This window comes from Phycomyces blakesleeanus, assembly GCF_001638985.1.
Source record: "Phycomyces blakesleeanus NRRL 1555(-) unplaced genomic scaffold PHYBLscaffold_12, whole genome shotgun sequence".
Classification (NCBI taxonomy): Eukaryota; Fungi; Mucoromycota; class Mucoromycetes; order Mucorales; family Phycomycetaceae; genus Phycomyces; species Phycomyces blakesleeanus.
The window spans coordinates 1432024-1446477 of NW_017265145.1; the positions used below are offsets into that span (position 1 = coordinate 1432024).

At 37.8% G+C, this 14454-nt stretch overlaps 3 protein-coding genes across 3 annotated transcripts; 1 reads left to right on the forward strand and 2 right to left on the reverse strand.

The window, feature by feature from the left end:
* Positions 1–699: 699 nt before the first annotated feature.
* PHYBLDRAFT_159093 (hypothetical protein) lies at positions 700–940 on the reverse strand (the record flags this gene model as incomplete). Its single annotated transcript, XM_018433915.1, has 2 exons — positions 700–774; positions 842–940. Coding segments are annotated over 2 exons (174 nt in total), but the record flags the coding sequence as incomplete, so codon positions are not given.
* Positions 941–2754: 1814 nt separating this feature from the next.
* PHYBLDRAFT_146430 (hypothetical protein) lies at positions 2755–8865 on the reverse strand (the record flags this gene model as incomplete). Its single annotated transcript, XM_018431646.1, has 50 exons — positions 2755–2807; positions 2873–2962; positions 3068–3122; positions 3180–3227; positions 3286–3333; positions 3392–3432; positions 3491–3538; positions 3596–3652; positions 3704–3758; positions 3819–3859; positions 3920–3967; positions 4026–4080; positions 4137–4177; positions 4234–4288; positions 4344–4394; positions 4452–4492; positions 4551–4598; positions 4657–4711; positions 4770–4817; positions 4876–5028; positions 5196–5215; positions 5290–5344; positions 5423–5547; positions 5605–5659; positions 5718–5765; positions 5823–5870; positions 5920–5976; positions 6035–6082; positions 6141–6181; positions 6246–6287; positions 6346–6393; positions 6453–6507; positions 6564–6604; positions 6662–6709; positions 6875–6922; positions 6981–7035; positions 7094–7134; positions 7193–7247; positions 7306–7346; positions 7411–7458; positions 7510–7549; positions 7617–7691; positions 7743–7798; positions 7850–7924; positions 7976–8030; positions 8082–8136; positions 8188–8246; positions 8314–8369; positions 8421–8580; positions 8737–8865. 50 exons carry the CDS (start codon positions 8863–8865, stop codon positions 2755–2757), a joined length of 2910 nt encoding a protein of 969 aa, XP_018291155.1.
* Positions 8866–11977: 3112 nt separating this feature from the next.
* PHYBLDRAFT_169368 (hypothetical protein) lies at positions 11978–13526 on the forward strand (the record flags this gene model as incomplete). Its single annotated transcript, XM_018436063.1, has 5 exons — positions 11978–12229; positions 12285–12402; positions 12481–12534; positions 12579–12662; positions 12739–13526. 5 exons carry the CDS (start codon positions 11978–11980, stop codon positions 13524–13526), a joined length of 1296 nt encoding a protein of 431 aa, XP_018291156.1.
* Positions 13527–14454: the final 928 nt, after the last annotated feature.

Genomic DNA, 14454 nt, shown 5'->3' on the forward strand with positions numbered 1-14454 from the left:
ACCTTTTACCCTAGATGAGCAGCGGAATCTCAATTAGTAGCCTTGACTATGAAAAGACTAGACAAATATAGCAGACACCAAGCAAATGCTCAAAGAGGTATATATACCAGTAACCCTGCATGAACTATGGAATCTTGGGTGTTGGCCTCAATTGTGAAAAGACTACCGAACTAAAGCTGGTAATAGGTAAATACCCAAAGATACTGGTATACCTAACATCCAAGAAGGAGAGTGGCATCTTGATTGTTGGCCTTTTCTGTGAGTAGACTAAAGAAACACAATTGGCAGTAAGTAAATACTAAAAAGTGGCAGTATATCAGTGATTTTTGACGGGGATTTGAACCTTGACTGTTGAATTGAACTGTAAAAAGACTGCTTCAAACAGCTATCAATATGTTAATGGGTAAAGAAAGCCACTTGTATCCCTGTAAATCTATGCGGAAATCGGGCTCTTGATCTTTGGTCTCGACTGTATAAAGTCTGAATAAAGCAACTAGTAGTAAGTAAATGCTTAAAAAGGCATGTATACCTTAACCCTATTTTTTGAAGTGCAACCTTGATTCTCGGCATGGACTGTCAAAGATTAAAAAGATTCAACCAGTGAAGAATAAATGCTAAAATGTGCGTGTGTACCTAGAACCTTGAATGGATAGAAAGAACATGATCATTTCGCCTTGACTATGTAAACGCTAGGAAAATCTAATTTTTAGTAAATTGCTTAAAGATTCTTGTATACCTGCGACCTTTGATGTAGAGCTGAGCATTGAACGCTTGCTGCGGAGAAGAAAGGGTTAGAACAAAACAACTGATAGTACCTAAAAAGTCAAAGAGACTTTTATACCTGTGAGCCCAAAAGAATATCAAAGCTTTGATCGTTGGCTTCGGCTGTAAAAACATTATGCAAATATATAGTAAGTAGATTTTTTGGCAGATTTGTATACCTGTCCCCCCCCCCCCCCCCCGGATAAACAACTCATATTAATTGTGGGCCTTTCCTGTAAAAAGACTAGAAAATATAATAGCTAGTAAGTAAAGGTTCACATAGTCATGTATACCTTTAATCCTTAATGGAGATTAAAAACCCGATTGCTGGCTTAAACTATAAAAAAGCTAGACAGAATAATAAGTGATACGTGAGTACTAAATGAGACCTGTATACCTCGGGCACTAGGTAGATAGTAAAACTTTGGTAATTCAGTTTGACTAAATAAAAATTACTCGAAACAACAAGCAGTAAGTAAACGATCAGGTATGTACATATACTTGTTACCCTAGAGGACAGTAAACCTGGATCGATTGGCCTTGGCTGTGTAAAATTAAAAAATAATAATTAATTAATTAATAAATAGTAAAATAATACTTAAAAATATTTTTTAAACCTATGGCCTTAGATGGAGAGTAGATGCTTATTATTTAGCATAGACATTAATGAAATTAGAAAAATCAAACAAGCATTATGCAAAGGCTAAAAGAGAATTGTATACCTGTAACCGTGGATGAAGAAGAAATCCTTGTTCTTCGACCTGGGCGGTGAAAACACTAGACAAAAAAAAAACAAGCGATAAGTAGAAACCCAAAGAAAAGTGTATACCTGTCATACTGGATGGAGATCGAATCCTTGATGGTTGCCCTTGACAGTAAAAACAATAGACGGATAAAAAAAGCCAATAATCAACGGCCCAACGAAAAATATATATCTGCAAGTCTGGATGAATATCAAGTCCTAGTTCTTCGGCCTAAACCGTATAGGCACTAGACATAGAAAACTAAAAGTTAGTAAAGACGCAAACATATTTGTATACCTGTCACTCTGGATAGGGCTCGGATTCGGAATCATTGGCACAGACAGTAAAGGCACTTGACAAAAAAAAGACACATTAAATAAAAGCACTTGTCAGATTTGTATACCTGTAAAACTTGATGGAAACCGGATCCTTGAGTGTTGAATTTGACTGTAAAGTCACGAGAAAAAATACAGTTTGCAGCAAGTCAAAAATCAAAGAGATGTGTAACACTATATCCCAATATGGAGACCGGGTTCTTGCTCGCTACCCTTGACTGCAAGGACACTAGAGAAACAAAAACAATTATAAGTAACGGCCCAATAACATTTTTATATCTGTAATTCTCGGCGGATACCAGATGATTGGTCGTTGGCCTTGACTTTAAGGACAGTAGAAAATTAAAACCGACAGTAAGTAAAATCCCAAAGAGAAGTGTATACCTGTAACACTGGACGGATATAGGATCCATGATGGCTGGCTTGGACTGTGAAGCCAGTAGAGAAATAAAGCCAACAGTAACTAAAGGCCGAACTAGATGTATATACCTGTCGCACTGGAAGGAAAACAAATTTTTCATTGTGTAGCCGGATCGTAAACACACTAGGCCAATACGAAAGAAAGCATGTAAAGACAGAGAGAAAAGTGTGTACCCGTAACCTTGATTTGAAATCAGATCTTTGATATTTGAACTTTAAGAAAAAAAAAACACTAGAAATATATAGATGACAGTAAGTAAAAGCTCAAGAAGACTTGTTTACCTGTAGCCCAAATTTGAGTTTTGATCCTTGCTGTTTGGCCTGGAGAGTAAAAACAATAGTCATATATACTTCTAGGCTAGTAATGGCCAAGAACGACTTGTATACCTTCCATAATGGATGTATATTTTGATCATCGTTCTTTGCCATCAAAAGAAAGTATAAATAAAGAGTACAGTTTGTTTTAAGTAAAGGTTTAAAGGAAACTTGGTTAGCTATAACAATTCATGAAAATCGGATCCCGATAATTGCCGTGGATGAGTAGACACTAGAAATATATAAAATCCAATGAGTAATTGCTCATCGAGTTTTTGTATACCTATAGCCACGGACTGAATCCGGATCCGTGAAGCATGATCTTGGTGGATTCAACACTAGAAATAAATAAAGCCGAGTGTGATTGCTCATCGATTTTTGTTATATCTATAACCATATAACGGGAGATCAGCACCTTGAAGCTCGACCTGGATGGCCGGAGACTAGAACTAGATTAAAATAATGAGTATATGCCCATAATGCTTTTTATACCTATACCCATGGCGGGGAGATCGGAATCTTGATGCTTGACCTGGATAGCTGGAGACTGGAGATATATTAAATCTAGTGAGTATATGCCCATAATGTTTTTTATACCTATAACCATGGCGGGGAGATCGGAATCTTGATGCTTGATCTGGATAGCTGGAGACTGGAGATATATTAAATCTAGTGAGTATATGCCCATAATGTTTTTTTATACCTATAACCATGGCGGGGAGATCGGAATCTTGATGCTTGATTTGGATAGCTGGAGACTGGAGATATATTAAATCTAGTGAGTATATGCCCATAATGTTTTTTTATACCTATAACCATGGCGGGGAGATAAGAACCTTGATGCTTGACCTGGAAGACTGAACACAAGAAGTATATTACAGCTAGTGAGTATATGCCCATAATGTTGTTTTATACTTATGACCATGGACGGGCGATCTGAACCTTGAGGCTTGACATGGATGGCTGAATACTAGAAATATATTAAATCTGGTGAGTATATGGGCATAACGTTTTTTTTACACTTGTAACCATCGGCTGGCGATCGAAGCCTTGATGCTTGACCTGGATGATTGCATACTAGAAATATATTAAAGCTAGTGAGTATATGCCCATAATGTTGTTTTATACCTATAAACATAGAGGGGTGATCAGGTTCTTGACGCTTGATCTGAATGGCTGGAGGCTAGAAATAAATATCAAAGCTAGTGAGTAAATGACAATAACGATTTGTTATACCTATAACCATGGACGGGTGATCGGGTCCTTGATGCTTGCCACGGATGGCTGAAGACCAGAAATAAATATAAAAACTAGTGAGTATAGGCCCATAATGTTTTTTTATACCTATAACCATTAACGGGCGATCGGAACCATGATGCTTGACCTGGATAGCTGAAAACTAGAAATATATTAAATCTAGTGAATATATGCCCATACCATTTTGTTATACCTATCGCCATGCACGGGCGATCAGAATCTTGATGCTTGACCTGGATGGCTGGAGACTAGAACTAGATTAAAAAAATGAGTATATGCACATAATGCTTTTTGTACTTATAACCATGGGCGGGCGATAGGGTCCTTGATGCTTGACCTGGATAACTGAACACTAGAAAAATATTAAAGCTAGTGAGTATAGGCCCATAATGTTTTTATACCTATAATCTTTGACGGGCGATCGGAACCTTGATGCTTGACCTGGATGGCTGAACACTAGAAATATGTTAAAGCTAGTGAATATATGCCCATAACATTTTGTTATACCTACCACCATGGACGGGCGAGTAGAACCTTGATGCTTGACCTGGATGGCTGGAGACTAGAACTAGATTAAAACTAGTGAGTATACGCCCATAATGTTGTTTATACATTTAACCATGGATTGGCGATCAGAACCTAGATGCTTGACCTGGATGACTGAACACTAGACATATATTAACGCTAGTGAGTATATGCGCATAACGTTTTGTTATACCTATAGCCATAGCTGGGAGATCGGAATCTTGATGCTTGATTTGGATAGCTGGAGACTGGAGATATATTAAATCTAGTGAGTATATGCCCATAATGTTTTTTTATACCTATACCCATGGCGGGGAGATCGGAATCTTGATGCTTGATCCGGATAGCTGGAGACTGGAGATATATTAAATCTAGTGAGTATATGCCCATAATGTTTTTTTATACCTATAACCATGGCGGGGAGATCGGAATCTTGATGCTTGACCTGGATAGCTGGAGACTGGAGATATATTAAATCTAGTGAGTATATGCCCATAATGTTTTTTTATACCTATAACCATGGCGGGGAGACCAGAACCTTGATGCTTGACCTGGAGACTGAACACAAGAAGTATATTACAGCTAGTGAGTATATGCCCATAATGTTGTTTTATACTTATGACCATGGAGGGGCGATCAGGTCCTTGACGCTTGATCTGAATGGCTGGAGGCTAGAAATAAATATCAAAACTAGTGAGTAAATGACAATAATGTTTTTTTTATACCTATAACTATAGACGGGCTATCAGCCCCTTGATGCTTGTCCTAGATGACTGAACACTAGACATATATTAAAACTAGTGAGTATATGCCCATAACGTTTTGTTATACCTATAACCTTGGCTGGGAGATCAGAACCTTAATGTTTGACCAGATGGTTGGAGACTAGAACTAAATCAAAACTAGTGAGTATATACCAATTTTTTTTATACCTATAACCATGGACGTGCGATCGGGTCCTTGACGCTTCATCCGGATGACTGAACACTAAAAATATATTAAAGCTAGAGAGTATATGCCCATATCGCTTTGTTATACCTATCACCATGGACGGGCGATCAAAACCTTGTTGCTAGACCTGGACGACTGAACACTAGAAATAGATAAAACTAGTGAGTGTATACCCATAATGTTTTTTATACCTATAACCATGGACGGGCGATCGGGTCCTTGATGCTTGACACGGATGGCTGGAGACTTAAATAAATATAAAAACTAATGAGTATACGCTCATAATGTTTTTATACCTATAACCATGGACGGGCGATCGGAACCTTGATGCTCGACCTGGATGGCCCAACACTAGAGATATATTAAAACTAGTGAATATATGCCCATAACATTTTGTTATACCTGTCACTATTGACGGGCGAGTAGAACCTTGATGCTTGACCTGGATGACTGGAGACTAGAACTAGATAAAAACAGTGAGTATACGCCAATAATGTTGTTTTATACCTTTAACCATGGATTGGCGATCAGAACCTAGATGCTTGACCTGGATGACTGAACACTAGACATATATTAACGCTAGTGAGTATATGTCCCTAATGATTTTTTACATCTATAACCATGGCAGGGAGATGGGAACCTGGACGCTTGACATGATTGGCGGAACACTAGAAATGTATTTAAAATAGTGAGTATATTGCCATAACGTTTTGTTATACCTATAACCATGGACGGGAGATCAGAATCCTGTTGATTGACCTGGATGATTGAACACTAAAAACATATTAAAACCAGTGAGTATATTTCCATAATGTTTTGTTATACCTAGAACCATGGCTGGAAGATCGGAACCTTGACGCCTGACATCGATGGCTGAACACTATAAATATATTATAACTAGTGAGTATATTCCCACAACGTTTTTTTATACCTATACCAATGGCCGGGCGATCGGGTCCTTGACACTTGACCTGGATGGCTGAACACTAGTAATAGATAAAAGCTAGTGAGTAAATGCGCATAATGTATTGTTATACCTATAACCATAGCTGGGAGATCGAAACCGTGATGCTTGTCCTGGATAACTGGAGACTAGAGATAGATAAAAGCTAGTGTGTATATGTCCCTAATGGTTTTTTTTTACCTATAACCATTGACGGGCGATCGGGTCCTTGCCGCTTCACATTGATGACCGGAGACTAGAAATAGATAAAAGCTAGTAAGTATTTGCCCATAATGTTTTTATGCCTGTAACCATGGACGGGGGATCGGGTTCTTGATGCTTGACACGGATGGCTGGAGACTTAAATAAATATAAAAACTAATGAGTATACGCTCATAATGTTTTTATACCTATAACCATGGACGGGCGATCGGGTCCTTGACGCTTGACACGGATGGCTGGAGTTCACAAATAAATATAAAAACTAGTCAATATATGCCCATAAGGTTTTTTATACCTTTAACCATGGGCGGGCAATCGGAACCTTGACACTTGACCTAGATGGCTGAACACTAGTAATAGATAAAAGCATGCGAGTAAATGCGCATAACGTTTTGTTATACCTGTAAACATGGTTGGGAGATCGGAACCTGGACGCTTGACATGGATGGCTAAACACTAGAAATATATTAAAACTAGTGAGTATATTCCCATAACGTTTTGTTATACCTATAACCATGGACGGGAGATCAGAATCCTGTTGATTGACCTGGATGACGGAACACTAAAAACATATTAAAACCAGTGAGTATATTTCCATATTGTTTTGATATACCTAGAACCATGGCTGGAAGATCGGAACCTTGACGCCTAACATCGATGGCTAAACATTATAAATATATTAAAACTAGTGAGTATATTCCCATAACGTTTTGTTATACCTATAACCATGGACGGGAGATCAGAATCCTGTTGATTGACCTGGATGAGTGAACACTAAAAACATAATAAAACCATTGAGTATATTTCCATAATGTTTTGTTATACCTATAACCTTGGCTGGAAGATCGCAACCTTGACGCCTGACATCGATGGCTGAACACTATAAATATATTATAACTAGTGAGTATATTCCCACAACGATTTGTTATACCTATACCCATTGCCGGGAAATCGGGTCCTTGACACTTGACCTGGATGGCTGACACTAGTAATAGATAAAAGCTAGTGAGTAAATGCGCATATGGTTTTGTTATACCTATGATCATAGCTGGGAGATCGGAACATTGATGCTTTTCCTGGATGGATTGGATACTACAAATATACAAAAACAAGTGAGTAACTACTCATCGAGTTTTGATATACCTGAAAACCGTGGACCTTGACCTGGACCTTGAAGCTTGACGTGAACCTTGAAGATTGACCTGGATGGAATAGATACTACAAATATACAAAAACAAGTGAGTAACTGCTCATAGATTTTTGATATACCTGATAACCGTGGACCTTGACCTGAACCTTGAAGCTTGACCTGGATGGATTGGATACTACAAATATACAAAAACAAGTGAGTAACTGCTCATCGAGTTTTGATATACCTGAAACCGTGGACCTCGACCTGAACCCGCTGACCTTGACCTGAACCTTGAAGCTTGCCCTGGATGGAATAGATACTACAAATATACAAAAACAAGTGAGTAATTGCTCATCGAGTTTTGATGTACCTGAAACCGTGGACTTTGACGTGGGCTTTGAAGCTTGACCTGGATGGAACAGATACTAGAAATATACAAAAACAAGTGAGTAATTGCTCATCGAGTTTTGATATACCTGAAACCGTGGACTTTGACGTGGGCTTTGAAGCTTGACCTGGATGGAACAGATACTAGAAATATACAAAAACAAGTGAGTACCTGCTCATCGAGTTTTGATATACCTGAAACCGTGGACCTCGACCTGAATCCGTTGACCTTGACCTGAACCTTGAAGCTTGACCTGGATGGAATGAATACTACAAATATACAAAAACAAATGAGTAACTGCTCATAGAGTTTTGATATACTTGATAACCGTGGACCTTGACCTGAACCTTGAAGCTTGACCTGGATGGAATGGATACTACAAATATACAAAAACAAGTGAGTAACTGCTCATAGAGTTTTGATATACTTGATAACCATGGACTCTGATCGGATCCCTGATGCTTGACCTGGACGGAAGGCACTAGAAGCATACAAAAGACAATGAGCATATGCTCCTCGAGTCTTGGTGTACCTGTGGCCCTGGATGGAAACCTGTTCTTGATTGCTTGACTTTGCCTGAAAAGTCCCTAAAGAAATATCAAAGACAGTGAATGATTAATCAACGAGCCTTTATATACCTGTAGGCCTGGATGGAGATCTTATTTTTTATCGTTGACCTTGTTTGTCAAAAGACTAGACAAATATAATCTTCACAATGTGTGTCTTTGATAAATATCATATACTCCTTGAAATATAGTAAGTCCTGTCAGTTTATATCTTGTTTCTGAGCGTGAATAGGCTTTGGATGGATTGATGGTCAAACCAGTGTTGGACCTCAGTATTTCATTTTTGCTGTGTACTGGCTTTGACATGTTGTCTTATATCTTGCTACTGACTGTTTTACATATGATAAAAGCCTGAGATTTGACTAGCAAAATGGATTTGTATTGGTCATGATTCGTCTTTAACGTCTATGTTGATTAAAGCAGTTTGTGAGAGAGCAGTAAAGAAGTGTATAAAGTATTAATGGTATGTGGAAGAGAGTTGTTTTGACGCGTTCTGTTTGGATAGGTGTTTTTTTTTATAAAACTCATGACGTCTCAATCATGAGTTGCTGTTCTTTTTTATTATTTTTATTATGATAGTTTGATAATATATTATAAAATTCGGTTTTTTTCTTATTCCTTTTTCGGTTTTCTTTTATCTTTTAGCCTTGACAGCATGTATATATTATTACTATTTTACTTCTTTATTTAATATCTATGCTTAAAATATGGGTTTTGGGTTTTAAAGAAGTATCACTTATATTCTGAAGGACGTGCTGTGCAGGCACTTGTTTTACTTTTTGTTTTTTTCTTTTGCCTCTTTTTTTGTTTTAGTTCTTTTTATGTCACATAAGGTCCGTGCTGTCCGTGCAGCATCACATGTGTCATGGGGCTTAGAGGAGCATAGTAGCAATAGTGGTCCAGACTTTACTTTAGCATGAAAACATTTAAATGATGTCTTCCGATTGGTGGACTATATGCATGTCAAATTATTCAGTTGCTATGGACCCCCATCCCCTTTTTTATTCTACTTTCTGTTGTGATTCTGTTAACAAGGCTTATGCTTTTGAACAGCCACTTGTCGAGACACTATATATGCCTCTGTGTTCATTTTAGCTGTACTACTGATATACAAAGTATTAATCGGCTAGACGTTAAACTACAATAAAGAAGTGTAAAGTTGTGTTGATTATAAAGCTTTAATTAAAGTCTTGTGTATATTTATTTGTTTGTTTTCTTGTTTGTTTGTTTCACATGCTGTGACTTTATTAGTTTAAGAAGCACCCCCGAAAAAAATTGCTGCTTATATCTTTTCTTTTCTTTCGTGTGAAAGACTTCCATTTCAGCTATTATTCGGGCCCGACGCTTTTCCTCTCGGGCACGACGTTTCTATAGAGTACTAAAAATATTCTAAACACCGATTTTAATTGTGTACCGGACTCCTGAAAAGTGACTATGGTCCGGCCTTCAATGGTAACAGAGTACCTGAAAGCAAAAAAAAGTTGTGTCCTGAAGAAATTAGTGAAAGACCCGTTATAAAACCTTCTTTTCTTTTATATACTCATCTTGTAAGAATTAGACATCTTTTACATAATATAGTGTTTTTATCAGAAGAAACAAGAGTGCTACTTCTATCATTACAAATTAGTATTTGTAAAAACGATGTTAACAATCGCTCAATAGAAATCACTTCAACATGAATACTATCAATAAAGAATCAATTTTTATCGACGGAAATGAATATTATCCCGTTCAACAAGACTTTCCCACTACACCAGTCAATGGCTATGCCAACATGACTGTGGCTATTTCTAAGATGCAGGAGTATGCACTTGCTAACAACTTCACTCTTGCAACTAAAGACCGTAAACCAACCCGGGTTTACTTAAAGTGCGCCAGGGGTGGTCACTATAGAAACACCCATAAACTTGAAGACTGCGATCGCGTAAAAATCCGCCCTAGTTCGAAAACCGGATGTCCTTACATGATAAAGCTATCTTACAAGAAAGGAATCAAAGGATATCTTCCCTTGAAAGCTTCTAGTGAAATGGAGAGTTATCACAATCATCCTCTTGATGACAAATGCTTGGAATCGACTCTGAAAGGCAGATTGTCGAGAGTTACTGCCGAAGACGCCAAGCAGATATCTAAACTTGTTGAGACAAAGGCCAAGACTCGTGAGATCCAAAGGGCTATCACAGACGAAAAAGACGATGGTCATAAGCTGTACGTTAGCGATATCAACAATATCAAGGCTGCCTTTGCTCGAGTTTCTGCCCCTGTTGCCCAGAATGCGGGTACTGGACTTGTTAAGATGATGGAAGCAAAAGGTTACCAGGTGCATTATGATGTAAACGGGGACAATTCGCTGGAGAGGGTATTTTTTACCAATCAGAAGATGATGGAGAGAGCTCGTCGCTTCTCAGAAGTTATGGTGGTAGATGCTACATATTCTACCAATAACTTGTCAATGCCGCTGATTTGCGTGGAAGGTATCCACAACCTCGGAGGAGAAACCCTCAAATCGTTTCCCATTGCCTTTGCCTGGGTCTCTAACGAGCAGCAAGGCACATATCTTTGGTTCCTCCAGCAACTCAAGGCACTTGTTTTTGAAGACAAGGCTCTTAGCACAGTTTTTGTGACAGACAAGTGTGCTGCACTTATGAACGCTCTTGATGTTGTGTTTCCGAACAACAGCAAGCTGCTTTGTTACTGGCACATGCTGAATAGTGTGGAAAAGGCTTTTTCGGGAAAAGTTGGCTCGGTACAAAAAAAGGAAGAGCTGACGGGATATATATCCAATATGATCCATAGCAAAAGTAAGAAGGAGTTTGACTGGGCGCTGAATAAGTTCAACGCTGTATCTGCTGGTTCCGAAGTAGAAAACGGCAATGTGAAAGCGCCAGTCTCGGCATATTTTCATGACAGGTGGATTACATGCCAAGAGAAGTGGGCAGGTTATCTTACTCAGAAGATAATGCATTTTGGATGCACAACATCTCAAAGAGTGGAAAGTGCCCATCAAGCCTTAAAGAGAGGTATATCTGCAATAGCTTCTCTGGATCTCGCCTTTGAAAATATTTCAAGATATATCGAGAGGCTTGAGAGAGACTTCCGGAATGTGGAGATCAGGGAATCTACCACGGTTGACCCTCTTGTTGGACGAAACAAGCTTTTGTCTAGACTGCTCATGAAGGTCTCAAAGCGAGCTTTACTGGTAATAGACCAAGAGGTTCGACTGAAATGTGAAAGCAGTATTGTTTGTGAATGCATGAACAAGCTCCAGTATGGTCTACCTTGTCGCCATTCTTTGCCTGCTGGAAGGGATATCTATATTTCTGATATCCCTGAAAGGTGGGTTATTGATCCTCGTAATGTAAAGCCAAGGGACAACACTTATCGGGAAAACTTCCAGCTTGAGGAAAGACCAGAGGTGTGGATGGAGGAAGTAATTAAACTCGAGTCACTGTTTCGGTCCTGTGAGGGCAGCCAGCAAGTGGCTAACCTCCTGAATAAGATCAAGAAGGTCACTTCTGAATTCGAAGGCAAAACTGGGCACCCTTCGATTAACTTTCAAGCCCCAGAAAAAATTAAATATCCTGGCAGAAGAAAGGGTGGTGCACGTCCCAAATACCTTCCCAAAGACTTTGGTCGGGCAAACTGGAGGAAGATCAGTGTTTCGTCTGGTCATGTAAGATAAAAAAAAATAACATAACAAAGTACTAATATGTATCTTGAAATACTAGGCTGGCCTTAAGGCAATGGTTAGACTGAGAGCTAAAATGAGGGAGGGAAAGCCTGCAGCTACACAAAAAACAAAAAACAAAAAACAAAACAAAAACAAACAAGAGCCTCTCGACCCAGGTAAGATGTGTTCTTATTTTACAATGTAATTGAATCTATGAGAAAGGATTCCCATCTTATACTTTCATGTTTTTTTAGTCGATGCTACCAAAAACAAAATAAAACAAATAAAGCAAGAGCCTCTTGACCCTGGTAAGATGTGTTTTTATTTTACTTTAATTGAATTTATGTGGAAGGATGTCGTCTTACACGAATATGCTTTTTAGTCGATGCCACCAAAAATAAAACAACAAAAATAAAACAAGAGCCTCTCGACCCAGGTAATATGCTTTCTTATTTTACAGTGTAATTGAATCCATAAAGAGAACTATCGTCTTATACTTATATACTTTTTAGTCGATGCCCCCCAAAAAAATGGGTTCAAAAGACCCGCCACCGCCTTAGAAGATTACCAGTATGATAATCGCACCTCTGTTGGCAAGAGGGTCAAATTCCAGCCCGGTTTTCCTGTCTCTCATGAGATAATCGATGATGTCAAGGGTGGGTTTAGCCCTACTGCTGACGGATGGTGTGGTTTTCGGGTCCTTGCCCACTTGATCTACAAAGATCAAAATAAGTTTTCACTTGTAAAAAGGGATATGCTAGCCGCCCTGCCGAAATACAAAACATTGTACACAAATACCTTTGGCACTGACACAAGCCAACTAGAAAAAATCATTCAACATGGCTCTCAACTCGATTATAGCAACACCAGCAACACCAACACCAACTTCATCCCAGTATGTTCAGACGCCAGTATGTGGTTTAACACACCCGACTGTGCTCAACTAGCTGCGGACACATATACACGACCAGTCTGCGTCTACTCAGACAACCCCAACACCCCCTCAACAACCTTTCTCCCATTCGCCCTTCCCAACAACAAAACCAAACAACGACAACCTCTGATTTTTAATCATGTTAACAGTAATCACTGGACAACAGTTGACCTTTCCCGTAATATCTCTAGAAAATGGCCAACCGTTCCTGAATTATTTTTTTTAGGTTGTGCCAGAAATAAGATTGATGATAACTTTGATACTTACTGGAATAAGTTCAAAGAATTTAACAAGCATGATCGCCGAAATGCCATGCTCTCTCTCCATTCTGATCTAGATCAACCAATTGATCTTACTCCAAAATAATTTCTTTTCGATATTCTTTTCTATTTTATTACTCTTTTAATTATACTTTATTACTTATATTTTATTAGCTAGATCTTTTCTTATTTATTTACTCATTTGCTTTTATATTTTATTAGCTAGACAATTTTTTTAAATCTTTATAAATCTTATCAATTTGTTTCTTTGCATCAACATAAGCTATCTATCACTTGTGGGTTAAATGACTTTCCGCTCTGTTTTTTCCTAGAGATCATTCGTGGGAAGTACTTTACCCTTCGAGTTACACTTATAACCAGCGAATTAAAAATCATAAATATCGGATGGTGTTACACAGATCGAGCCAAATTATCTTCGAATATGTTATATTATGCATTTGCATCTATTTATTTCATCAATTCAAGACTTGGCTCTCTATAACTTTGGATCCAAGTAGTTTATAGATATATGTATGTGTTCTAGGATTTTTAGTTGAATTGAAAGGGTCGATCATGAGAAAACTAACGTAATATCTCAAAAATTTGCTTTTTTTCAATAAAATAAAATATTGTATTTGCTTGTAGAATCACTTTTTTCTCATTTGTTTTCTATGAAACTTTTACTGGATTCATATGTTATCTGAATATATGTAATTAAAAACTTTTTTTGGTCTTATATGAATATTTTTCATTTTTTGTATTTTTGATAAAATATCTCATGTACATGTTGCAAGGAAATGATAGAAAGAGTTTTTACAGAAGAAATAAAAATAAAAAATAAAAAGTAAAAACATGAATTTTGTAAAAATATATTAGCTTTACTGCTATGCAAACTTTCTTAGGCATAAAAGGCTTCATTACCTTTATATCTATTACGAAAGTTTTTGAAAAAAATGCAAATTATATGGATTATAATCTTTTCCACTTAAATCACATAAAATGAAAATATATGATTTATGTCTCAAGTTAAATCG